This window comes from Bos taurus, chromosome 10, assembly GCF_002263795.3.
Source record: "Bos taurus isolate L1 Dominette 01449 registration number 42190680 breed Hereford chromosome 10, ARS-UCD2.0, whole genome shotgun sequence".
Lineage (NCBI taxonomy): Eukaryota > Metazoa > Chordata > Mammalia > Artiodactyla > Bovidae > Bos > Bos taurus.
Window position 1 is genome coordinate 10,431,340 of NC_037337.1, and position 27,136 is coordinate 10,458,475.

The following is a 27,136-nucleotide window of genomic DNA, read 5'->3' on the forward strand; positions in this document are numbered from 1 at the left end:
CATGAATCAGAAGTTCTAAAAAAGAAAAATGACCAAAAACCTTCAAAACTGAGTTGAAGGGAAAAAGTCATTACTATATGAAAGAAAGATTGATGACTTTCTATGCAGAAATGAATAAAAATTTTATTACAGCTCACCTGTAGTTTCTGAGTCAAAGAGTCCCTCTGTTCTTGTAGTTCTCTGGCATTATCAATTTCTTGTTTTAATCTTTCTATTTCCTAGAAAAAGTAGTGCAATATTTTTAACAACAATATTTTAACTATTTCAAGGAAAGACAAGGCCTTATTTTTCCCTGAAATTACTGTCCAGTCCTTAGGAAAAGGGTGTTTAAAAAATTTCCATTGTACTGATTTCAAGGGATAAATTCATGTTAATGGGTATGCTGTCTAGCACAGAATAATCTGAAGCAACTCAACTCGGTGGCTTTGGTAAAGCACTGCTTAGAAACAGCAATCTGGACATTTTAAGATTGCTTCAAGCTTTGTGGATATAATTCTTTCCTGAGGTATTAAATCTTTTGACTGGAAACTAGAAAAAGCAACAGCTTGTAAAATTCATTTAACTCCTAATGGTTTTCTGTTGATTGTATGAATGCAGCTCTCATACAGAAGAAAAGAGGCAGTATCTCAGTCTGACTGCCTCCCCATAGTTCATAACAAGACACAGCGATGGGGAAAATGTGAACAAGCTGAGTATCACTCAGAAAATTTCATCCTAAAATCACCCCACAACCTTATTGCATAAAATACCCTTAAATCAGATACAGACTCCAGTACTGTACCCATATTTTAGTGAGATTACAGATGAGTGAGAAGTAGCAAATTACCTCTTCCTTCACCTTCAGCGTCTCCTCCAGTTCTTGTATTGTCTGATTTAGTTCTGTCTTATGGGTATGCACTGCATTTGCTTGGCTACTAACACATTCAAGCTCAGTCACCTAAAATCAAATGAGAACATAAACTAAATCGTGACAATTTCACAGGATTTCTTGCTGAAGACATACAGTAAGTCCTTCATAGGTGTATAATGAATTTTGAATCAATATATGAAAATTAACTTTGAGAGATATTAAGACAGGGTAGAATGAGCAGAATTGATTCTTTAAAAATATCAATTTAGGACTAAGGAAAAAGACCAAAGAAGATAGCTACACTCGGTCATGAAAAAGTTAGGAAAACTTAAATTAAGTGATTAATGACAGTAGAAAACCCCTATAATAAAAGTCTTCTTTAAAAACGTTTTCTGAAAACAAATTCAAAACCAGCCATCTGCCCTCCATCTGTAGCCTTTAAATTAAATATGGGTTCTAAAAACTGGCCTTGCAGAAGTGAGAAAATATTCAAATACGGTTCTAAAATGTAAAGGAATCTGGAAGAAAAGATATGCTTAAAATACAACTTAAATCACTTGATACTAGAATATCTTCACATCAGCAGGGTCTCTTTCAGCAAAGGAGAAGAGTTCTCTAGGCAGGACAAATTTCCTGAGGGCCCAGACAGCAGCTTACCTTTCAATGGGCACTTGCTATTTTTTTAAAGAACAGAGAAGGGCACTGTCTCTAAAAGCTATGCCATCCAAAATTAGTCAAAACAGACAGAAGTCAATAGAAAAACACACACCTTATCAAAATCCTCTACATGTCAGGAGCTCACACATTTTGATTGGTTAGAATACAATAAATTGTAGACTATTAAGGAAACAGCAGATCTCTCTCCCTCACATTTTCCAAATGGTGAATTAACACCACATTCTGTCAGTCTTCTCTCATATCATTTTCTTGGTTTCTATTCATGCTCTAATAGCCTTGCACAGACCCTTGTTATACAGGTGTAAACAAAACCAGTGGCCTGCCACTGGACCTAATTATATCCTTTGTCTATTTTTATGTCTTCTGAAAACTGCTAACACCCATCTTTCACTGTGTGACTGCCCCACTAAAAGCCTCTCAACGGCTCATCTTTCTTACAGCATCAAATCTAAACTCTCAGTCCCCCAAAAGCTAGCTGCAAACTATGTAAATATCTCATTGCTCAAGACACCTAGTATGTATGAACTTTCAACAAACCATGCTAATATTCATCTTGTGGATTTAACTAGAATGTCTTCTCTTACCTTTGAAAACCATTCAGAACTAACCAACCCCCCAATACTCAGCTTAGAATGCCCTTCTCTAGAAAGCCATTTCTAGCTCCTCAGTTCTCAGGCTCTCCTGTCTTCTGGCCCACAATTCTGAACATCTGTTCAAAGATCTTGGGAATTTTCCCCTATTGTCTAATATATATTAGTTTTCTTTGTACATTAGGCAATACATTCCTCATGAGCAGTTCCAGTCTTGATAAGGTTGGAGTATTTTTTACTAGATTAACTTTCACCCAGATAACAAAATCATGGGCAAAATGTAAACATCAGCTGTTAGAAGGCCCTGGTGAGTGACCAAATTGGGCAAAAGACCGAAAGGAAGCACCATACAGAGTGAGGCACACATTTACACGTCTTTTTGCCTGAAAGTGCTGTGCAGTTCGGCTGCACTGCCTGACTAGACTGCAAGCAAAAATCTGAGCTCTTATTTTTCCAAAGAAGTCTGAGGAGTTGGGGATGCCTTAGAACAACTGAAGCAAATCGAAATTCAGGGAACTGTATGGAAAAAGGACCTCTTAAAAAGCATATAGACATCCCTCGAATCTTCGGCTGACTTCTGAAGTAAACATGTACAAGTAGGAATCACAGGGGTTCGGGAGTGTGGGAGAAATGCTGGAAGAATGAAAAAGCGTTGAGGTGTGGTAGTGCTCGCCACCGAGAAGACACTTTGAGGTTAGTGTCAACACCAAATTAGGTTTCTTAGCAAGCACTTCAAGCTTCCCACTGAAACCCCAGGAGGATCATGCCTTAGAAATAAAGATTTCCAAGGACTCAAAAAATCCCCTTGAATTAAGACCAAAATGGAAATAAACCAAATACTAAAGCAGAAGTTTACACCTTCACAACTTCAAAGTACAGCCAGCCCTCTATACTCATGGTGGATGGGGAACCTATGGATACAAAGGGATGACTGTATTATGCCACTTTACACAAGGAACCTGAGCACTCACGGATTTTACTTCCTGTGAGGTGGGGCAGTGGGTGGCGCACTGGAGCCAATCCCCAACAGATACCAAGGGACGGCGACACGCTACCAGTAATTTCACTGCTTGCTCAAACAAAAATGGGCACTGAATATTCAGAGGCAGATAACACAATCTATGGGCTCTATAACATCATCTCATTTACCATGATCAATATATAATCAAAAATGACATATGAAGAAATAGGAAAACACAACCTGTAGTAAAGATAAAAATCTCTCTATCTATACACATACATATATACAAAAGCTGAGAGAATTTGTTGCCAGTGCACTTGAAGTACAAAAATATCCTAAAGAATTCTACTCAGACTGAAGAGAAATGATACCTGATGGAAATTCAGATCTATAGGAAGGAAAGAAGAGCACTGGAAATTATGTGAGTAAATAAAAATACTTTGTTTCGTAAATTCTTTAAAATTCAATTGACTACTTAAAGCAAAAAACTCTCAGGGTCGGGGAATACATAAAAAGGATAGCTCCTCAATGAATGTTTTTTGGATTATAAGTCAATTATCCTAAAGTTTTTTTTTTTTTTTAATTGTGGTAAAAAAACACAATGAAAAACACGGTAAAAATTTATCCTCTTAACCATTTTTAACGTACAGGTCAGTGGTATTTGGAGACCCAGGTTCAATCCCTGGGTCGGAAAGATCTGCTGGAGAAAGAAATGGCACCCCACTTCAGTACTCTTGCCTGGAAAATCCCATGGATGGAGGAGCCTGGTAGACTACAGTCCATGGGGTCGCAAAGAGTCAGACATGACTGAGCGACTTCACTTTCACTTCGGTAGCATTAAGTATATTCACACTGCTGTGAAATAGATCTCCAGAGCTTTCCATCTTGCAAGATGGGACACTATCCTCATCAAACAACAACTTCCCCCTTCCCCTCATGAATTAAGTTTAAACTTAGCATAGAAAGGTATTTACTCAGGTTCTTACTCTCCCTCCTGTCTCTGTTTAACTTCAGTCTTACCTCCCCTGTCATCCTGGTCATCTTATACTCCTCAAATTCTGCTCTGATACTAAGCCCATTTCCTAACGTCTATGGAGTTCACTTCTTTAAAATCATTTTTAAAACAGAAGCTAGTGGCATTGGCTTCCTGTTGGGTGAATACATATACTTTGGATTAAAAAATTCTTTCTAAGAAATTGTTTGGTCTCCTGATATTAATTTTTCTTTTACTGCCCCATATTTGTAGTATTGCCCCATATTTCTAATTAAAGTTTTTATCTTTAACTTTTATAAAGACTTTTCTACCTGTATTTTTCAAATTGTTCTTTAAGAAATAAAGTAAAATAATAAAAGCATTATCATTGCTTCAGTGTAATTATATGTCAGTTCAGTATCTCAATTTTCTCAGGAATTGTACAGAGTCTATATTATTGTTCCTATTTTACAGATAAGAATACTGAGCAGAAACAGGGCAGTACGTTACCAAAGGTCAGACAGCTAACAAGTGGCACAACAGGAATGTGACATTGGGTGTTTGGACTCCAAAGCTGTCCAAATTCCTTCATTCTCAGGAAACTGCAGAAAATTGTTTTCTTAACCAATAAACCCACATATAATACAACCCATATATATGTTTTGATAACCAACAAAAATCTCCAGAAGAGGTCCCTGTGCTGAATCTGCATGTAAATTAAGACAATCTGGGGCTGTCAGTCCTCAGGTTAGCAGCCCCGCACTTACCCGCTTGTGCAGCCGCTCTGCTTCCTCCTGATAGGCAGCAAGCTGCTGCTTCCATTGTTTCACATTGGCAGTAGACTCCAGCAGGGCTGCAGTGAGTTTGGCATTGTTTCCTTTGAGGGTGGCCAGTTCAGCCTCCCAGTGTTTGCTGATTGCTGAACTAAAGTAAAAGAAAAGAAAATTCCACCCATTACACTGACTGTTGTTACTTTAAAGAGACAGCAGTACTCAGTCCTAAGATTTGGTTTATAATTCAAAAATGTTTCAAAGACTCCCCCCAAAGAATAAAAACACAAATATTTCACTTAAATGCTCCTAGTGAATAAAACCTATCAAATAAATAAATATAAGTATTTCTTTTGAAATTGATTTATTTGATTTATTTAATAAATAAATCAAGTTGATTTATTTATCTTATTCAGAGTTTTTAAATACCCCAAATAGAAAAATCTGCTGCAATAAATTAAACTTGGTACTAACAACTCTGATAGAATTCTGGTGTCACTTACAGAACAAAACTAAACTTAAACCAATCACTTTTTCCTCATTTTATGTTCTACTTGTTAAGTTACCCAGAGTTAAGTATCTCAACAAAGACAATTTTCTATTACAAACACAATTCTGTTAAGTGAGAAGGGCCCTCTCAATAATTCCTTTCTTAACTTTCCAATGAAGAAACAATTACCTAATTTCACAGAAAAAAAGGTGGTTTCTCTACCTCCTTATTGAACAACTTACTCCTATTAGTGAAATTCTACTAACCTCATCCCATTAACTAACTAGTAATGATAATAGGTTTCTTTAATCAGAATTTTAGTTTTTGAGAAGTTATTTGCATCACAGAGCAAATGTTTCGGTGGATTGATATTTTATAGTAATCTTAATATATATATATAAAAGAAAGCATCGTTTCAATCATCAATATTTCTAAAGCTCATCACCAGTAAGAATACATATCAGTGTATAAAGATCATTTCTGTGGCATTCTTTCCAAACATGCATAACCATCATCCCAATTTTGAAAAAAACATATAAACCCAAACTGAGGAACATTCTACAAAAAAGCTGACTGGCACACTTCGAAAGTGTCAAGAAAAGGTAAGTCTGAGAAACAGAATGGAGGAGACTTAGAAGAAATAATTAAATACAATGTGGGATCCAGATGGGTTCCTAGAACATAAAAGGGACATTGGTGAAAATTAAGATCTGTAGTTTAGTTAATAATATTGTATCAATGTCAATTTCTTGGTTTTGAAAATTATATTCAGTTCAGTTCAGTCGCTCAGTCGTGTCCGACTCTTTGCGACCCCATGAATCGCAGCACACCAGGCCTCCCTGTCCATCACCAACTCCCGGAGTTCACCCAGACGCACGTCCATCGAGTCAGTGATGCCATCCAGCCATCTCATCCTCTGTCGTCCCCTTCTCCTCCTGTCCCCAATCTGTCCCAGCATCAGAGTCTTTTCCAATGAGTCAACTCTTTGCATGAGGTGGCCTAAGTACTGGAGTTTCAGCTTTAGCATCATTCCTTCCAAAGAACACCCAGGGCTGATCTCCTTCAGAATGGACTGGTTGGATCTCCTTGCAGTCCAAGGGACTCTCAAGAGTCTTCTCCAACACCACAGTTCAAAAACATCAATTCTTCAGCGCTCAGCCTTCTTCACAGTCCAACTCTCACATCCATACATGACCACAGGAAAAACCATAGCCTTGACTAGACGAACCTTTGTTGGCAAAGTAATGTCTCTGCTTTTGAATATGCCATCTAAGTTGGTCATAACTTTCCTTCCAAGGAGTAAGCGTCTTTTAGTTTCATGGCTGCAGTCACCATCTGTAGTGATTTTGGAGCCCAGAAAAATAAAGTCTGACACTGTTTCCACTGTTTCCCCATCTATTTCCCATGAAGTGATGGGAGCGGATGCCATGATCTTCGTTTTCTGAACGTTGAGCTTTAAGCCAACTTTTTCACTCTCCACTTTCACTTCATCAAGAGGCTTTTGAGTTCCTCTTCACTTTCTGCCATAAGGGTGGTGTCATCTGCATATCTGAGGTTATTGATATTTCTCCCCGCAATCTTGATTCCAGCTTGTGTTTCTTCGAGTCCAGCGTTTCTCATGATGTACTCTGCATAGACGTTAAATAAACAGGGTGACAATATACAGCCTTGACGTACTCCTTTTCCTATTTGGAACCAGTCTGTTGTTCCATGTCCAGTTTTAACTGTTGCTTCCTGACCTGCATATAGATTTCTCAAGAGGCAGATCAGGTGGTCTATGGTTATGTAAAATGCTAACACGAAGGTAAGCTGGGTGAGGGTATATGGAAATTCTTTGTACAGTTTTTGCAATTTTTCTGTAATTCTAAAATTAGTTTTATTTTATTTTTTTTAATTTTATTTTATTTTTAAACTTTATATAATTGTATTAGTTTTGCCAATATCAAAATGTTTTATTTATTCACCTTTTAAAAATTTATTTATTTTTAATTGAAGGATAATTGCTTTACAGAGTTTGATTGTTTTCTGTCAAACCTCAGCATGAATCAGTGATAGGTATACACATATCCCCTCTCTTTTGAATCCCCTCCTAACTAAAATTAGTTTTAAATGAAAACTTAACATTTTTTCTGAAGTTCATAGAAAAAATTTCATCAAACATAAAAGGACAAAATCAAATAAGTTATTGATTTAACAGGGCTCCTCTGGTGGCTCAAACAGTAAAGAATCAGCCTGCAATACAGAAGACCCGGGTTCAATCCCGGGTTGGGAAGATCCCCTGGAGAAGGAAATGGCAACCTGCTTCAATTTTCTTGCCTAGAGAATTCCATGGGCAGAGGAACCTGGCAGGCTACAGTCCATGGGGTCACAAGGAGTCAGACACAACTGAGTGACTAACACACATTAATTTAACAACCAATTTCTATCTTTAAAGAGAAAGCACTTCCCATTTCTTCTTTTGTGGAATGATTTTTCAGATTCAGATTTTCTGATAAAGTATGCACTGATTCATCTTCTCTAACTGAATATGGATTTTTAAACCATCTACCAATTTTTCCACTACAGACATTAGTTTTATTTAAATAGACTTTACAATCTGACAACAAAAGTCTTATTAAACTAATTTAAACACTTGATATACGCAAGTATCAAACCTCTTAAAAATGAAAGAGCAGAGAAAATGATCTTGAATATTTCTGAAACACATATGTTGAAAATTTCTCAGTTGTAACCTAAGATTATCCTGTCTTTATAAAAGGAAAAAGAACAAAAATGGGAGTGTTATATTTTATTTCTCTGGGTTTTATTTTACAATCTGTAGGTAGAAAAACCCACTAAGAATGTGAAAACTCAGCCTACTTCACCATTATTTCAATCATTATTTGTGTGATATCAGATTAGTCTCTCAACTGTTTTGATCTTCAGTTCTGTGTATGTCAAATGAAGACATTAGTTAACATCTGTACCGTCCAAATGTTAGTCACTAGCTGCATGTGGCCATTTAAATTTAAAGTGCTCAAAACCAAATAGAGTAAAAAATTCAGCTTCTCAATCCCTTTGGGTACATTCATATAGTCAATAGCCACAGGGGACTAGTGGCCACCGTACAGGAGAGCAAAAATATAGAACTATCATCACAGAAAGTTCTACATTTCCCACTGTTTTTTTTTTTTTTTTTTTTTTTCAATTTTTTGCATTCTGGGCTGAACTGTGTCCACTCATGAATGAATATGTTAAAGTACTAACTCCCAGTATCTCAAAATATGTGTATAACTTGGAGACAGGTCTGAAAAGAGGCAGTTAAATTAAATGGGGCAATTAGGGTGATCCTTAATCCAATATGACCTTATAAAAGGTGTCCTTATAAAAGGAGATTACAACACAAACACGCAGAGAGCAAGGTCATGTGAAGACACTGGAAGAAGCCACCTGCAAGCAGCCACCTGCAAGTCAAGGACGGGTCTCAAGAAAGAACGCCACCAACAACTTGTTCTCAGACTCCCAGCCTATAGAAAATAAATGTCTACTGTTTAAGCCACCCTGGCCTGTGCTATTTGTTAGGCCAGCCCTAGCAAACAAACTAACACTATGTATAGCTCAAACACATTATGTATCTAAAGTACTGTGATTCATAATAAACATATATTTTAGTTCTGTATCTGCCTCTTGAGAAATTTGTATGCAGGTCAGGAAGCACCAGTTAGAACTGGATATGGAACAACAGACTGGTTCCAAATAGGAAAAGGAGTTCGTCAAGGCTGTATATTGTCACCCTGTTTATTTAACTTCTATGCAGAGTACATCATGAGAAACGCTGGACTCGAAGAAACACAAGCTGGAATCAAGATTGCCGGGAGAAATATCAATAACCTCAGATATGCAGATGACACCACCCTTATGGCAGAAAGTGAAGAGGAACTCAAAAGCCTCTTGATGAAAGTGAAAGAGGAGAGTGAAAAAGTTGGCTTAAAGCTCAACATTCAGAAAATGAAGATCATGGCGTCCGGTCCCATCACTTCATGGGAAATAGATGGGGAAACAGTGGAAACAGTGGCAGACTTTATTTTTGGGGGCTCCAAAATCACTACAGATGGTGACTGCAGCCATGAAACTAATAGATGCTTACTCCTTGGAAGGAAAGTTATGACCAACCTAGATAGCATATTCAAAAGCAGAGACATTACTTTGCCAACAAAGGTTCGCCTAGTCAAGGCTATGGTTTTTCCTGTGGTCATGTATGGATGTGAGAGTTGGACTGTGAAGAAGGCTGAGCACCGAAGAATTGATGGTTTTGAATTGTGGTGTTGGAGAAGACTCTTGAGAGTCCCTTGGACTGCAAGGAGATCCAACCAGTCCATTCTGAAGGAGATCAGCCCTGGGATTTCTTTGGAAGGAATGATGCTAAAGCTGAAACTCCAGTACTTTGGCCACCTCATGCGAAGAGTTGACTCATTGGAAAAGACTCTGATGCTGGGAGGGATTGAGGGCAGGAGGAGAAGGGGACGGCAGAGAATGAGATGGCTGGATGGCATCACTGACTCGATGGACATGAGTCTGGGTGAACTCCGGGAGTTGGTGATGGACAGGGAGGCCTGGTATGCTGTGATTCATGGGGTCGCAAAGAGTCAGACACGACTGAGCGACTGATCTGATCTGATCTGATGGTTCCTAGCTCAATACTTCCCCCAAACCCTTTGAATTTCCTAAGCAAGAAGAGCAATGGGAGTATCTTTTTAATAATATGTGGTCTTCTGTCCTTAGTTTCTGAAACTGATCCAGAGCCATAAAGGTGAAATGCATCTTGTTATTCATAAATAAAGCCCTGTTCAGCCACAGCTGAGTTTATGTTAATGAGGTGACTTGGGGGGATGCCCTAAAGATGGGGGGACTGAATGCTAAGGGAACCAACCACATGAAAAGAGTTGGAACTTTCAGTCTCAATCCTAGATTACTAGGGAGGGAAGGGGGACTGGCGACACCAACAGCCAATGATTTAATCCATTATGCCTGTGTAACGGAGCCTTCATAAAAACCCAAAAGGATGAGGTTTGGAGAGCTTCCAGGCTAGTGAACCAGAACGCATCCATGTGCCACTCTGCTGGGCCCTGAACCCCACAGAACGGGTTCCTGGACAGAAGTTCCAGGAATCCTCGGGTGAAGGGAGAGGCTATCACTATGGAAAAGCCACAAAGCATGGTCAGGACCCTTTTCCTCTATGGAAACAAAGCCTTAAGCCATGGGAGAAGGGGAGAAAATCTTGTTACCATCACCCTCCCAGTCACAGATGAAAACCTGCGGTAGCTAGGGGAAAAGTAGGAGAATAAAACCCTAAGATAGCCCGTGAAAAGGACAAGAAATAGTCTGAGACCGTTAGAGTTCTCCAATCTTGGGGGAAGGGGCAGGAAACTCTTGCATAAGACTCTCAAGTTTACAAGGCTGAATTCATCTGCTACTTGTAGGGACAGGATCACTGAGAAAACCCTACCCTGATACCCTGGGATTCAGTGCCTGCCCAAGATTGAGTGGATGCGGAAAATTGAGACTCTTAACCTATCCTCTACCATCAAGCTGAGAGCAGCCATCTACTGGGGGGAGGTCAAGAGACAGACCCCCTCTGAGGCAAGGGTACACAGGAAAGACCAAAAGCTGAGGGAGGAGCAGAAACAGGAAGAAAACCTTCTAGCGATCAAATGCCAACTCTATGCACAAAGAAATGCTAGACATGTTTAAAGCCTGTGATGCACTGTGGTAACCATAGCAACAACATTCCAAATCCAGGTCAACCCCTGAGTAAACCAGCTTAACCTTCATACAAACAGGCTAGCAGAAGAGTCAGGCCCATCTCCAGGAGGAAATACTATTTATCTTCACTGAATGCCTTGCTTCTGGCAATCAATTAAAAAAAAATTATAAGACATACCAAAAAAGCAAGGGGAAAAAACCTATTGCCAAGAGAGAAAGCAATCAACAGAGTCATACCCATAGACAACGCCAATGTAGAATTTGTCAAAACAAGGAGTACTGTTGGTGGGAATGTCAACTGATACAGTCATGATGGAGAACAGTGTGGAGATTTCTTAAAAAACTAGGAATAAAATTACCATAAGACCCATCAATCTCACTACTGGGCATATATCCTGGGAAAATCACATTCTAAAAGACACATGTACCCCAATGTTCATTGCAGCACTATTTACAATAGCTAGGGGAAGCAACCTAAATGTCCATTGACAGATGAATGAATGAAGATATTGTGGTACATATACACAGTGGAATATTACTTAGCCATAAAAAGGAACAAATTTGATTCAGTTCTAGGGAGGTGGATAAATCTAGAGCCTGTTATACACAGTGAAGTATGTGTCAGTAAGAGAAAAATAAATATCATACATTAACGCATATATATGGAATCTAGGGAAATGGTACTGGTGAACCTATCTGTAGGGCAGCACTAGAGATGCAGACATAGAGGAGAGGCTTGTGGACACAGTGGGGAAAGGAGAGGGTGGGATCAACTGAGAGAGTACCACTGAAACATTCACATTACCGTAGGTAAAACAGATAGCCAGCGAGAGTGTGCTGTATGACACAGGGAACTCAGTCTGCAGCTCTGTGACAACCCAGAGGAGTAGGATGGGGTGAGAGACGGGAGGGAGGTTCAAGAAGGAGAGGACATATGTTTACCTATGGCTGATTCCTGTTGATGTATGGCAAAAACCAAGACAACACTGTAAAGCAATTATCCTCCAATTAAAAATAAATTTTCAAAAACAAAGAATATGAAATAGCTACGTTAAAGGTTTTAATGGAAAAGGAGGATACCCTATATTGTCAGATGTTGAATTTCAACAGACGTGAAAACTATAAGAGTCAAATGGAAATGCTAGAAGTAAAGAATATAATAGAGACGAGAATTCTTTTGACAAGTTCATCAGTAAACCTGACATAGATACATAAAAGTCAGTGAACTTGAATCCAGACAAATAGAAATTAGCCAAACTGAAACACAAATAGAAAAATGAATGAAAATAAACAGGGCATCTAAGACGTGGGACAATACCAAACTATTCAACCAACGTCTAACTAGAATCCCAGGAGAAGAGAAAAAAAGGCTGAAGAAATACTTGAAGAGCTAATGGCTAAGAATTTTCAAAAAATAATAAAATACATTAAATTACAAATACAGAAAGCTCAAAAACATGTTACACACAGAGGAACAAAAGTAACAATTATATCACAAACTAAGTAATTCAGAAGACAAAGGAGTGACATTCCTGAAAGAAAACAATTCTCAACTCAGAACTTTACACACATAACTCTCTACATGAAAGTGAAATAAATAAGCAGCTTTTCAGATAAACAGCTGCTGAGAGAATTCATTATCAGCAGACATATACTATAATATTAAAGAAAGTTCTTCAGGTGGAAGACTATGACAAAAAATCAAAACTTGGATGTCCACAAAGACAGGAAAATGTGTGATAATGATTAAAATGAAGAGAGTTATCATTAAAGGTCTAAGGCGACCCAAAGGGGAAAAAATAGTCTTTTAAACAAATAGTACTGAAACAACCAGATAACTACACACAAAAGGAAAAACAATCTTGGCTCATATCTCATATTCTATACAAAAATTAACCAAAATGTAAACTTATAGAAGAAATCATAGAAAAATCCATGTGTCCTTCAGGTAGGCAAAGGGTTGCTTAGATACAACACCAAAAAGATGATCCATTTTTAAAAATTAAGAAAAGAGAGACATTCTCTTTCAAAGACACAATTAAAAAATGAAAAGAGATTCTGGAATACAAGAGTGGATGAACAAACAAAAACCAATATAAGATACCACCTTAGCAAGAATGAAGGAGAAAACCACGTGATCATCTCAATTGATGTAAAAAAAAAAAAAGCACTGAAAAATTTCAGCACGCTTTTGTGATTCAAAGCACTCAATAAACTTGGACTAGAAAGAAATTTGCTAACATAAAAAGGCCATATAAGAAAAGCACATAACTGATAGCAGACTCAGAGGTGAAAGACTGAAGCCTTTTCCTTTAAGATCAGAAAATAAGAGAAGCATTACTACTTCACCACTTAAAATTCAATATGGTACAGAAAGTCCCAGCCAGAGGAATCAGGCAATTAACAGATAAAAGGCATCTAAACTGGAAAGGAAGAAGTGAAATGATCTCTGTTGTGGATGACATGATCTTATATGTAGATAATCCCAAAGATTCCACAAAAAAAGCTGTTAGAACAAATGAGTTCAGCAAAGCTGCAGGATATAAAAATCAGCACACGAAAATTAGTTGTGATTCTATAGATACTGAACAATGTGTAAAGGAAATTAAGAAAACAATTCCATTCATAACAGCATTAAGTAGAATAAACTACTTAGGAATAAACTTAACCAAGAAAGTGAAAGACCTGTACAATGAAAATAAGTTGTTGAACGATATTAAAGACACAAATAAACAGAAAGACATACCATGGAGATGGATGGAAGATTGAATATTGCGAAGATGTCAATACAACACAAAGTGATCTACAAATTCCATGTAATCCGTATCAAAATCCCAACAGTGTTTTTTAGAGAAACAGAAAAATCCATCCCAAAATTCATATAGGCATCTCAAGAAATACTGAATAGACAAAACAATCTTGAAAAATCAAGAACAAAGTTAGAGGTCTCACATTTCTGGATCTCAAACTTATTACAAAGCTACTGTAATCAAAGCAACATAGTATGGACATAAAAGCAGGCACACAGACCAAAGGAACAGAAAGTGCAGAAATAAACCCTCACATATGGGATCAAACGATTTTCACATCTATGGTTGCTATGGCCAGTCAATGGGAAAATGACAATTTTTTCAACAAACAGTGCTGGGAAAACTGGATATCCATATGAAGAAGACTGAAGTTAGTTCTGTGCTTCACATCATATGCAAAAAATAACTAAAAATGGATCAAAGACCTAAGCATAAGAGCTAAAACTATAAAACTCTTCATGAGAAAATATATATATGAAAAGCTTCATAACACTGTACATGATTTCTTAGATATATCATGGGCAATAAAAGAAAAAACAGATACATTTGGACTATGGCAAAATTTAAAACTTCTGTGTATCAAAGGATACAATCAAGAGAGTGAAAAGGCAACCTACAAATTGGAAAATAAATTTGCTAAACATATATCCGGAATATATGAAGAACTCCTACAATTCAAGAACAAAAAAACAAGTAGGCTGATCACAACACAGACAAAGGACTAGAATAAACATTTCTCCAAAGAAGACACACAAATGGCCAGTAAACAATTGAGAAGATGTTCAACCTTGCTAGTATTAGGGAAATGCAAATCAGATCCACAGTGAAATATCACCTCACACCCATTAGGATGGCTACTATCAGAAAGGCAGAAAATAACAAATGTTGGTGAGAATGTGAAGAAACTGGAACCCTTCTGCACAATGGGTGGGAATGGTAAAGTTGCTACAGAGCACAGCATGGCAGCCCCTCAAAAAATCTGGAATAGAATAACCATATGATCTAGCAATTCCAATTATTGGTAAATATCTAAAATGCATTTGTACAACAGTGTTCATAACCGTATCATTCACGATAGTCAAAAGACAGAAGCAACCCAACAGTCTACTGACTCATGGATAAACAATATGTGGTATATACACCATACATACAGTGGAGTATTACTGAGGCTGGAAATGTAAGGCAACTTTTATACATATTACAGTATGGAAGAACCTTGATGACATCACGCTAAATGAACTGTCAGTCACAAAAAAAAAATACTATATGGTGGTTCAGTTGCTCAGTTGTGTCTGACTCTTGCCACCCCACAGACTGTAGCCCTCCAGGCTCCTCCGTCCATGGGATTCTCTAGGCAAGAATACTGGAGTGGGTTGACATTTCCTTCTCCAGGGGATCTTCACAACCCAGGAATTGAACCCAGGTCTCCTGCATTGCAGGCTGATGTTTTACCGGCCGAGCTCTGCAGGAAGCTCCACCAGGGAAGCCCTAGGCAAAACTAGAGGGACAAAAAAACAGATTAACTGGTTGCTAGAAGCTGAGGTACCAGGGACAGGTTGACTACAAATGAGCAGCAGAGAATTTTGGGGGGCGATTGAACCTTTCTCCACCTTGACATTGTTGATGTGTACACAGCTGCACACATTTGTCAGGACTCATACAACTAGATACTAGAAGAGATGAATTTTACTATATATTATACTTCAAATAAAAAACATCACACAATTAAAAGGAAACAAAAGTCTTTCTAAGCCCTAAGCACTTCTGAGATCCATCCCCTCCCAAACGCTTTCAGGTACAGAACACTTCCTTACTCTGTAAGATGGCCCACCAGATACTCTTTCTGTGACCGTGGGATTACAAATAACAAGAGCTGGAAAGTCAGGTCTTCTTAAAAGGGGCAGAATGGCCTCGAAGCTTCTCTGTGTTTGTTGGCATGGGAAGAGACTGGGTGGTCAGGAAACAACAGCTGTGACAGAAATAAAAGAGCTGGAAACAAAAAGGAAGGAGGTGAGGGCAACTGGAGATGGCGATAAGAAGCAGACGGGAGAGACAGGACCAGAGAGGCAGAGACGCATAAAGGAAAGGAGTGGGACATGGACAGGCTGCAACCAACATGGATCTGTGCAGGAAGAAACCAAAACAACGCCCCTGGAACAGGAAACCAAAAGATGAACACACAAAGCTTTGAAATACTATAACTTGTTGTCACCTCATATCCTTGAACATGTTCTGAACCTCTAATATATTTTAAGTAGTGATGTCTGGCCACAGAGAAGCTGATCAGTGGGTTCCCATTAACCTTTTTCTTATTTCCTCTGCAGAGCCTCAAAGTACTGCGGAGTGCACTAAAAAAACAAATGCTGAAGAAACTGTCACATCCAATATTTGTATGCATATTGCATGTGAGTACAGTAAACTGTAATAATTTGAGATCTAATAGACCCAAAATGAATACCATAGCAAAGCAGTTCAACGCTAAGTTTTTGTGTTTCTGCATTTTTTAATACTTGTTTCCAAGGTAAATAAGTATGTGTCATTAAGGCAGTTTTGCAGTACCAACCAAAATTTATCTTTATTGGTAAATCTGAATCTTTGGGAACATTCTTGCTTCCTGTACTTTATAAGCTACTCCTTTAATAATCTGTCTTTCTAGAGCACAACTCGGGAAATAAGATGTTTTTGATTTTTTGTCAATCTGCTCTGTTTTCTCTTTACAGCTTCTTTATATATTCCGTTCACCATTCAGTATATTAGAATATCTTCCACAATTTCAGCTTATAATGAATTCTAGAGTAAACTGAAGAAGGTCCACATGTGAGCTATCTCAGATGTGATCAGCCCTTACGTATAATATTAAATGCTTGGCACATCCTTGCGATTTTGCAAAAACATTGTTCCTTGCTTTAATCTACAACTCTAAGATAGCACATTCCTCCCTGCCACAGACTGATTTTTAGTGGTAATGAATACCTTGCGATTAATTCTGATACCAAAATTTTTAATTGACATGTTACATTTCAGAATACCTGTTTAATAAATGTTGGGGTTCTCTAGCTAGTAATTTGGTCCTTTTTTACAGGTACAATTTTGATAGTTTCACATTAACTGTTCATGAAGAAACTGTTTAGCTGGACACATCAGAGTCAGAAGAGATTCTGAAATACCACTATGATCTCATGTCTGTAGCTGGACTAAGGGCAAAATAATTCTTTATTCTTGTGACTGTTTGGTAAAGTTTCCCTTCAAAAAGGACCAGCTGGTTTCCTGTTGGCTTCAGCTCTACAAGTCAGATGAGGGAGTTCAAAACACTCCAAAAACATCATTTGAAACGTTCTTTAAACTGGAATTTTACTGTTTTTCTTTATCTAACATCAGAAAGAAAGTAGTAAACTGCATTAAATTAGTTATGTAAAATCTAAAAGAAAAAGTTGTTCAAAAGTACTAACAGATGTAACAAAATGAGAGTCTTAGGCACAAACAATGCACTTGTTTAACCTGTGGAATGAACCCTACACGTGAATGGTTAGTTACAGGACTGAAGAAAGCCGCCTTTCTTCCATACTTCCTGGTCCAGCATCCATTATCAATCTCTGAAAAGGCAGTTCTTTGTATATACTTCCTAATAATCATGTTAATTATGTAAAACCATGAAAAATATCCAGAGAAGCTTTCAAAAGAGAATTTAAGAACAGGTTGCAACAGGCTTACTTCCTGACATTAATCTTGGTAGGGAGGTCACTCCCTCACTGTGAGAGTAGGAGGGCTGATGCCAGCACCCCAGACGCTGCTCGGTCTCAGGACCTGCCTGTCGGTTTCTCTCCTCACTGCCCCTCCACGCCCAAGAACACAGAAGCAGCCTATCTGTGTCCCTAGGAGCTCTCGTGCCGGCCCACTGGACCCAAGTTAGTTCCACTGAGAAACAAATGCTTTATTGATACAATATGAGTTATCCTTTTAAAAAAAGGAAAGAAATACCGTTTAAATGAAAGGAGAGTAACTCTGTATTGTTTATAAACAGTATTTAAAGAAACTAGTATACTAAAGGATTTTTCTCCTAGATACAGCTGAAAGCCTAAATTTGCCTAAATGCCTAACAAGTTGCCTCTCCAAGCTGACTGTAATTCTAGCAACTTCCTGACCCTTATGCTTATCCTTGCCAGATGGTCCCATTGCTCCATTCCTACTCTCCTTCAGGCGCCTGCCTCTAGACTGCTGCCTCCTCTGACCCTTGGCTTCAGTGTTTGCCATAATAATCTCCCAAGTTTTACTTTCCACCTCAGATTCCTTCCCTGTCTCACAATCCATTATCTCTGCACAGAGCCTGGTGTATCTGCATTAACACACAATACAGAATGTGATGGCTTCTGGCAAACAGATGAAGACGTGGTTGCCGTGAAGTTTTAAAGACAGACCTGTCAGGAACTGGAAATCGCATGGTCACACTTAGGAAACACAGTGTTCAGTACGGAATTGGAATTTAAGTATTAAGGCTTTTAATAAACAATGGCTTGGAAGAAAATCTCAGAGACAAGAGTAAAGTCTTTAAAGAAACACTGTATCACTAATGTTATTGACAGCCCCAAAAGACAATACTGGGTTGAAAAACTGGACATAAATTATAGAATCAAAGTGAATCAAACAGTTGGACTCGGAATTTGATGAAATTATAGGAACTTTTAAACCATTTATTTTACATCCATTACATACGTACCAAAGTCTTAACATAGATATGTATAAATATATCTGAAAGAGCTGTTATAGTAAATTTAAATTGACAGTGTTTTTTCCCTGGTAGTATGTAAATAATAGTGTTGTCTTATCAAAGGACCGTGTAGAATCAGCTAAACTACAGAATTTGCCTTAGTCCTGGTAAAGAAACTGAAACACCATTGACTTTTCCAAGGAAGTTATTAATCTGAAGCAAATTACTTCAAAATGTCTGATGCATAGCTGTATCAGTTTGTAGATAGAAATTTCTAAGTTGTGAAGAATTCTGTTAAGACTCTGATGCTGGGAAGGACTGGGGGCAAGAGGAGAAGGGGACGACAGAGGATGAGATGGCTGGATGGCATCACTGACTCGATGGACATGAGTCTGGGTGAACTCCGGGAGTTGGTGATGGACAGGGAGGCCTGGCGTGCTGCAATCCATGGGGTCGCAAAGAGTCAGACACGACTGAGAGACTGAACTGAACTGAACCAAGAACAAACTGTGAAACAGTGATTAAAAGTATAGGCTCAGAAACATCAAAAATTAATACAATGTTATAATTACATCTCAATTTTCAAAAGGCACAGGCTCAGAACTCTGTTATTGACATGGTTCAAATCATGGTTCCAGTCATTTGCTAGTTGTAGGACCTCAGGCAGGTAATCAAATCTCACTGCATCTGTTTCATCATCTGTAAAATTAGGATTAATACTAACTTTTCTCATTGATTTTTGAGGAGTAAACAGCCCAAATCAAAGTACCCTTGAAGAAAGCACCTAACGGTCAAATGTTAGTGCCTTTTGTATATGTACAGGCAATGAAGAATCCCGAAAGAATCTTCAGCGAGCTATAAAGCGAAAAAGATTTAACATTAAACATTTCACAGGAGACATTTTTGATTAATGATGTAAGTAACTTAGATATAATGCAAGGAAACCACACCAGGTGTACACGCCATGACTTCTGCTGTCACCCTTGGGTACTGCAGGATACACTATTTATAAGTTTAAACCTTTGGTGTAGACCTAAGAATAAATTTATCACGCTAATGAGGAGTAAGACAGTAAGTTAACAAAAATGATTGTCGTAAAGTGGTACGGTTGATTTCTGACTGTGAAGGGTGAGAAGAGAGGGTATAAGGGAAAGGAGAAAAAGCTATCTAGTGGGCCTACTGCTAGTTCATAAATGAGAAAAGAATTTACTCCAGGTGATACTATGAATTATGCATCTATTACCTTCATGCAAGTCAATACTTGTGTTGGTTTCCCTCTTATAAAAACTGATTAGTGACTAAAAACTTCCATTGGAAACTTAGGCAGAACTTGATGTTAGAGTATTCTATTGGGGAGGTGTCTTCAGGGAAACAGACTTATATACTAAATAAAGAATTATGTTTCTCTTATCTCTTATGAATACACATCTATCTTCTACAAAAAAAAAATGAGATCAATTAATATTAAGCCTGTCCTTTTCTTTATAGGGTAAGAGCATTATAATCAAACTTTATTCAAGAAAGAAATGAGTATTTTTATCTGTCCATCCATAAGTTTTAGAGGCTAATAAGATGCCTTTTTTCTTGCAAAGTAGGTCACTTAAAGTCCATCCTAAAAATTGTTCAGCACAATATTTAGTATTGTTGAGGAGAAACATTATGAGTAAAAATCACAGTACTGGCAGAATGGAAAAGATGCTATTAACTGAGACTTTGTCAAAACTAAAACTGAGTAGAAATTATTCAGTAAATATATTTACTGAAAATATAACTTTCAATAAAATCTGATTTCTAATTTCTTGTTATAAAAAATTTCATTCTTTTAGAAACCCACTGTAATCAATAATTTAACTGACCATTACTTGATACTCACAATCGGAGAACTTCTGCATCTCAGTCTGCTGTTGTTGTCTAGGCACTAAGTTGCGTCCAGCTCTTTTCTGACCCCATGGACTGTAGCCCACCAGGGTCCTCAGTCAGTCAGTTCAGTCGCTCAGTCGTGTCCGACTCTTTGCGACACCATGGACTGCTGCACGCCAGGCCTCCCTGTCCATCACCAACTCCCGGAGTTTACTCAGACTCACGTCCATCGACTCAGTGATGCCATCCAGCCATCTCATCCTCTGTCGTCCCCTTCTCCTTCCACCTTCAATCTCCTCTGCCCATGGCATTTCCCAGGCAAGATAACGGGGTGGTTTGCCATGCCTTCCTCCAGGGGATCTTCCCGACCTAGGGACCAAACCTACGTCTCCTGCACTGGCAGGAGGGTTTTTTTAATCACTGAGCCACCAGGGAAGCCCCGCATTTCAGTTTAAATTTGTTTTAAAAAATACAGAGTGAAGTAAGCCAGAAGGAAAAACACCAATACAGTATACTAACGCATATATATAGAATTTAGAAAGATGGTAACAATAACCCTGTGTACGAGACAGCAAAAGAGACACTGATGTATAGAACAGTCTTTTGGACTCTGTGGGAGAGGGAGAGGGTGGGAAGATTTGGGAGAATGGCATTGAAACATGTAAAATAGCATGTATGAAACGAGATGCCAGTCCAGGTTCGATGCACGATACTGGATGCTTGGGGCTAGTGCACTGGGACGACCCAGAGGGATGGTATGGGGAGGGAGGAGGGAGGAAGGTTCAGGATGGGGAACACATGTATACCTGTGGGGGATTCATTTTGATATTTAGCAAAACTAATACAATTATGTAAAGTTTAAAAATAAAATAAAATTTAAAAAAAAAATGAGGCCAGAGTCAAAAGACATAACTTCAAATCACTTAAGTTTGAATTGTAGTATGAACAAAATTTTACTTGCAACTATTATTGCTTTTTAGTTGAGGCAGATCATCATTAACTTCATTTATTTAAAGTATATATGAGCTATGTATATCATATGGAAAAGTAAGGGCCCTGATCAAAAGAATTATGCAAATGAACTTTAAAAAAGGGAGATGGTACTAAGGCAATATAGCTCAGAATTCCTAACAGCTTAGTCTGCTCTGATTGACTATTATCAAGACAGACTTTTTTTCTATTTCCCTCTAAAGTCTGCCTACTCAGCCTGGATGGAAGCCAAACTCCAAGAACCAACTTTACTGGCCAAGCTGATGAAGACTGGCTGTACTCCAATTTCAGATTAGTTCAGCAAGGGTCATCACTTTAGCAATAGGAAGATGATACAATTATAATCATCATCAGCAGGATATTTGCTTTGTATTGTTTTTCTAGCAACAGTGACAGATTTGAACATATCCATTCCATAAACTTGAATGTCCCTTGCCCTAACACTTCTTCTGTAACCTGTGACTTTGAAAGATTTTTTGTTTGTATGAAGCTATCACATATGATACCAAGATCAGTGACGTGGGCTTCATATGCACCAAGCTTAAGTAACTGAATTAACTGGCTATTAAATGTAAATGTTGTTATGGATGGGGACTTTCCTATATAACAACAGAGCTAAAACTTGAATTAAGAGTCCTGCCTTAATGTTTTTCCAACTAAACCATAATGCCATTTTTCACATGTGCTATTCCTCTGCTCTGTTATTTATAATAGGCTATATGCAGTCATATTTAAGGCTGTTGAGAATGCCATGCAAGTGAGTACCTTTCAACTAGCTTAGAATGTGGATTAATAAAATTCCACAATTATCAGATCTGTTGTTGTTCAGTCACTAAGTTGTGTCCGACTCCGACTCTGTGACCCCATGGACTGCAGCCCACCAGGTTCCTCTGTCCATCGGATTTCCCAGGCAAGAGTACTGGAGTGGGCTGCCACTTTCTTCTCCAGGGGATCTTCCTGACTGAATCCATGTCTCCTGCATTGCAGGCGGATTCTTTACTGCAGAGCCACTGGGGAAGTCCTATTATCAGATTATATCAATACTTGTCAGGAATGAAATGAAAATGAGAAAGTTGGATCAAATTCTTGGAGAGTCTGATAAAGTATGAATTAAACAGATTTAAGTTATTATTCCAAAGGCCTTCAACACCACAGCAGAATTTGCAAAACATATTTTGAAATGGATAATGGTTATAAATATGGACTGGCTGATACAGTAGGGTCTCCATACTTCTTTTTTTTTTTTTTTCCATACTTCTTTTTGAGGATATGAAAACAACAGACATCCCGGTCACTACACAACTCAAAATCAAAAGACTTTATATTATAGAGATGTTCTACTTAAGTTTACATGAACATATGAATATCTGTGTAATAACTTCAAGGGCATTCTGTTATTATTTGCTACGCTCTTTTCCACAAATGAATGCAGATTCTACTAAACCTAGGCTCTTGGCACGAAAATATGCCTTGAGGTTTACTTGGTTTATAAACGGCTTTCAGAAAATCACCCCAAATAACTACGTAGTTCAGCTTTTATTATATATATTATGTTTCCCAAATTAGTAAAGTTCTTACATAAATAACTTATGGGCTGGTAATGACTGATATTTTTTTTTTTTTTTTTTGCTTTTCAACTAGTTAAGTTATATCACTGTGACTGTTACTGATTTTTAAAAAACAAATTAAAGACTTATAATCCCATGGTCACTGCAGCGTTACTCACAATAGCCAAAATATGGAAACAACCTAAGTGTCCATTAATAAATGGTAAAGCTGTGGTATATACACAATGAAATATTATTCAGCCACTGAAAATAAGCTGGAATCAAGATTGCCATGAGAAATATCAATAACCTCAGATACACAGATGACACCACCCTTATGGCAGAAAGTGAAGAGCCTCCTGATGAAAGTGAAAGAGGAGAGTGAAAAAGTTGGCTTAAAACTCAACATTGAAAAAACGAAGATTATGGTATCCAGTCCCATCACTTCATGGCAAATAGATGGGGAAACAATGGAAACAGTGACAGACTTTATTTTTTTGGACTCCAAAATCACTGCAGATGGTGACTGCAGCCATGAAATTAAAAGACACTTCCTCCTTGGAAGAAAATCTAAGACCAACCTAGACAGCATATTAAAAAGCAGAGACATTACTTTGCCAACAAGAGTCTGTCTAGTCAAAGCTACGGTTTTTTTCCAGTAGTCATGTATGGATGTGAGAGTTGGACTATAAAGAAAGCTGAGTGCCAAAGAATTGATGCTTTTGAACTGAGGTGTTGGAGAAGACTCTTGAGAGTCCCTTGGACTGCAAGGAGATTCAACTAGGCAATCCTAAAGGAAATCAGTCCTGAATACTCATTGGAAGGACTGATGCTAAAGCTGAAACTCCAATACTTTGGCCACCTGATGTGGAGAGCTGACTCATTGGAAAAGACCCTGATGCTGGGAAGATTGAGGGCAGGAGAAGAAGGGGACGACAGAGGATGAGATAGTTGGATGGCATCACCGACTCGATGGAATGAGTTTGAGCCAGCTCTGAGAGTTGGTGATGGACAGGGAGGCCTGGAGTGCTGCAATCCATGGGGTGGCAAAGAATCAGACATGATTGACTGACTGAACTGAACTCAAAAAGGGGTACACGCTGTCACTTGCCACAACATGGATGGACCTTAAGGACACTTAAGCTAAGTGAAGTACGTCAGAGAAGACAAATACTACATGCTATCACTTTCATGTAGAATCTAAAAACGGTGAATGCAGAGAAACAACGACCTCAGTGGCAGTTACCAGGGCACTGGGCTGGGGGAAAGGAATCAAGCTGTTGGTCAAGGAGTACAAACTTCCGGCTCTTAGACGAAGAAGTTCTGGGAATCTAATAAACAGCAAAGTGATTATAGTCAATACTGTATTATATACTTGAAAGTTACTAAGAGGTTTTTGAATGTTCTCACCACAAAAAAGAAGGTAATAATGTGACCTGAGATAGGTGCTAGCTAACACAATCATTTGCAGTATGTATAAATGTATCAAATCAACACACTGCACACCTTCAACTTATACAATGTTACACGTCAATTGTATCTCAAAATGGAAAAAATTAAGACTTAGGAGAAGCTCTATGTAAATATAGATCTGAAAAGCTAGGTTCCACGCTAAGTTTTTTTTAAGGATTATATTAAAATGATACGACTTGTGGCAACTAACTTAATAGACAACTTAAAAATGTTAATCTTTTGAGAGTATAAACACACTCCCAGATGCATTTTTGTAAAAGTGAACAGAGAAATTCAAGAAGGAAGACAAATTTAGTTTAGATTCCATTTTCTGATACCACTTAGGACTATATCACAGATGATATTAATAAACAGTGCTGAATTATGTTATGGATATATAACCCAGCCAAAAGTACTTCTTTCTTAAAATTTTAGCCATTGACAATCATGTGACAAATTCTATAAAATTTAGGAATTTATATATTTTGGCTCTTGATTTCTATTTGGAGAAAACCAAACAATCAAGGAAGTATTAGTTTGTTTTCTATCAATGCATTGAGTGCGTGCTAAGTCACTTCAGTTGTGTCCGACTCTGTGAGACTCTACAGACCATAGTCTGCCAGGCTCCTCTGTCCATGGGATTCTCCAGGTGGAATACTGGAATGGGTTGTCGTGCTCTCCTCCAGGGGATCTTCCCAACCCAAGGACTGAAACTGCATCTCTTATGTCTTCTGCATTGGCAAGCGGGTTCTTTACCACTTTCTAATTTATTTAGTCATGTGATTTTAGTCATTTTCATGCTTATTGGATAACAAAAAAGGCTACTGGTTTGTGTAATTTCTGAACTTAATTCAAGCAATCAGTGATAAATCAACAGCATTTATTGCTTTATCTAATATTGGGGGATATAAATGTATATGATATTTGTCTCATCCTCAACAGAATTTCTACCCTAATTAAAGAAAGAAACAAAGCTCTAATACATAAGGGACAATTAGCCGGTCACCTGAGTCAATGAATGTATAAAACACCTATGTGTCTACACTGCACAATAATGCACACCTACTACATGTCAAGCATTCCACCATGTGCACTCAAGGATAAATAACCAAGCTCACAAGCTCTGGAGTGGAAACATCACTATCTTTTCCTATTTGCTTGCTCTCAAAGCTGCAGAGTGAAAAATCCTCCTACTTTCTCCATCCCAGTTTTTCTCTGCAGATTCTTTCCACTGTCACTACCAAGACCTCAGGTGAGGGGACTACACACCCAAAGGGCTCCAGCCAAAGTCAGGCGCCCCTCCCTCCGCCTGGGCTGTTCCTTCCCCACTCTTCAAGGCCGCTTCTGAAGGCTGCCTGATGGCTGACTCCTCAAGGAGGCCTCGTCTTTCGATGCAACATATCCCTACCTGTCCTCTACCTTTGATCTCTTCTTGTATGATACTTTTCATAACAGTAATTATACAGTTATTTAGTTATTTTTCTTGGTCTCCCAACTTAAGTTTAAACACCAGGGGAACAGAGACATCTGTCTTGTACACTGATGTAGTCATAGTATCCAGCACTCAGATATCTCAAAAGAATATAAAAGGAATCATGAGATCAGAGAGTGCTGAAGTAGCTATGAAGACAGTTGGGGCTCTTTGGGCCTCCCAGAGCACTCCATGAATCACTATCTCTGCATCATCACCATCACCACCAAATACATGTTCTACTGCCTCACAAAGATCCTGAGGGCAATCTTAGTCCCTTTGTCCCAACACACAGACAAGGTCAATAAATGATTTCAAATGCACATTTAAAATGACCTATTAAAAAAAATGATCTAAAGATGGGTAACTTCCAGAAATAGCTGGTCAAGCTTAGTTTGACCATACTTTTGCATGTGGCTAATGGTAGTTTTTACATATATAATGTTTTAGCTAAATAATTCCTAATCCATGTCATTATATGTGCATATATATACATACATATAAAAACACTCTGAAAAGACCATTGTGCTTTCCAGGTTTTCCTAATCTCTACACATCTTTAGAATCACTGGTTTAGAGTACAGCTACTTTTAACCTCTTTACCTTTAGATAAAATTTAGAATGTACTTTTCAACTATTCAAGGGCTATGACCACATTTTGCAGAGTACTTTGAAGCTATTTACAAGTTTCAACTCTCTGTTCTCAAGAAATGATGTTTGTTATGAGACCCTCTCTAGATGCTACTAAGTTGCAATACCTGTACAGGAAAATCCAACTCTTAGGAAAAGTGTTTCAAATGTTTGATCATGTCATGAAGTCTTTGGAAACATAAAGGTTAGCTCTAAGCAGCATTAAAACCATTAGGCAGCTACCTGGTAAACACCCAGATTATATTCTTTAATGATATTATTAGATCAATAAACTGAAGAGCAAAGATATCACATACTAAGTAAATTTAATTAAAAGACGCTTACTCCTTGGAAGAAAAGTTATGACCAACCTAGATAGCATATTCAAAAGCAGAGACATTACTTTGCCAACAAAGGTCCGTCTAGTCAAGGCTATGGTTTTTCCTGTGGTCATGTATGGATGTGAGAGTTGGACTGTGAAGAAAGCTGAGGGCCGAAGAATTGATGTTTTTGAACTGTGGTGTTGGAGAAGACTCTGGAGAGTCCCTTGGACTGCAAGGAGATCCAACCAGTCCATCCTAAAGGAGATCAGCCCTGGGATTTCTTTGGAAGGAATG

At 38.1% G+C, this 27,136-nt stretch overlaps 1 protein-coding gene across 2 annotated transcripts in view; it reads right to left on the reverse strand.

Annotated features, from left to right (window-relative positions):
* Positions 1–27,136, reverse strand: part of HOMER1 (homer scaffold protein 1) — a 139,769-nt gene that overhangs the window by 24,330 nt on the left and 88,303 nt on the right. For both annotated transcript variants that reach the window (XM_059890509.1, NM_001076052.1), the window contains 3 exon segments: positions 4,820–4,976; positions 827–937; positions 138–218 (listed from right to left, as the gene is read on the reverse strand). In XM_059890509.1, the coding sequence (XP_059746492.1) occupies positions 138–218; positions 827–937; positions 4,820–4,976 (349 nt within the window).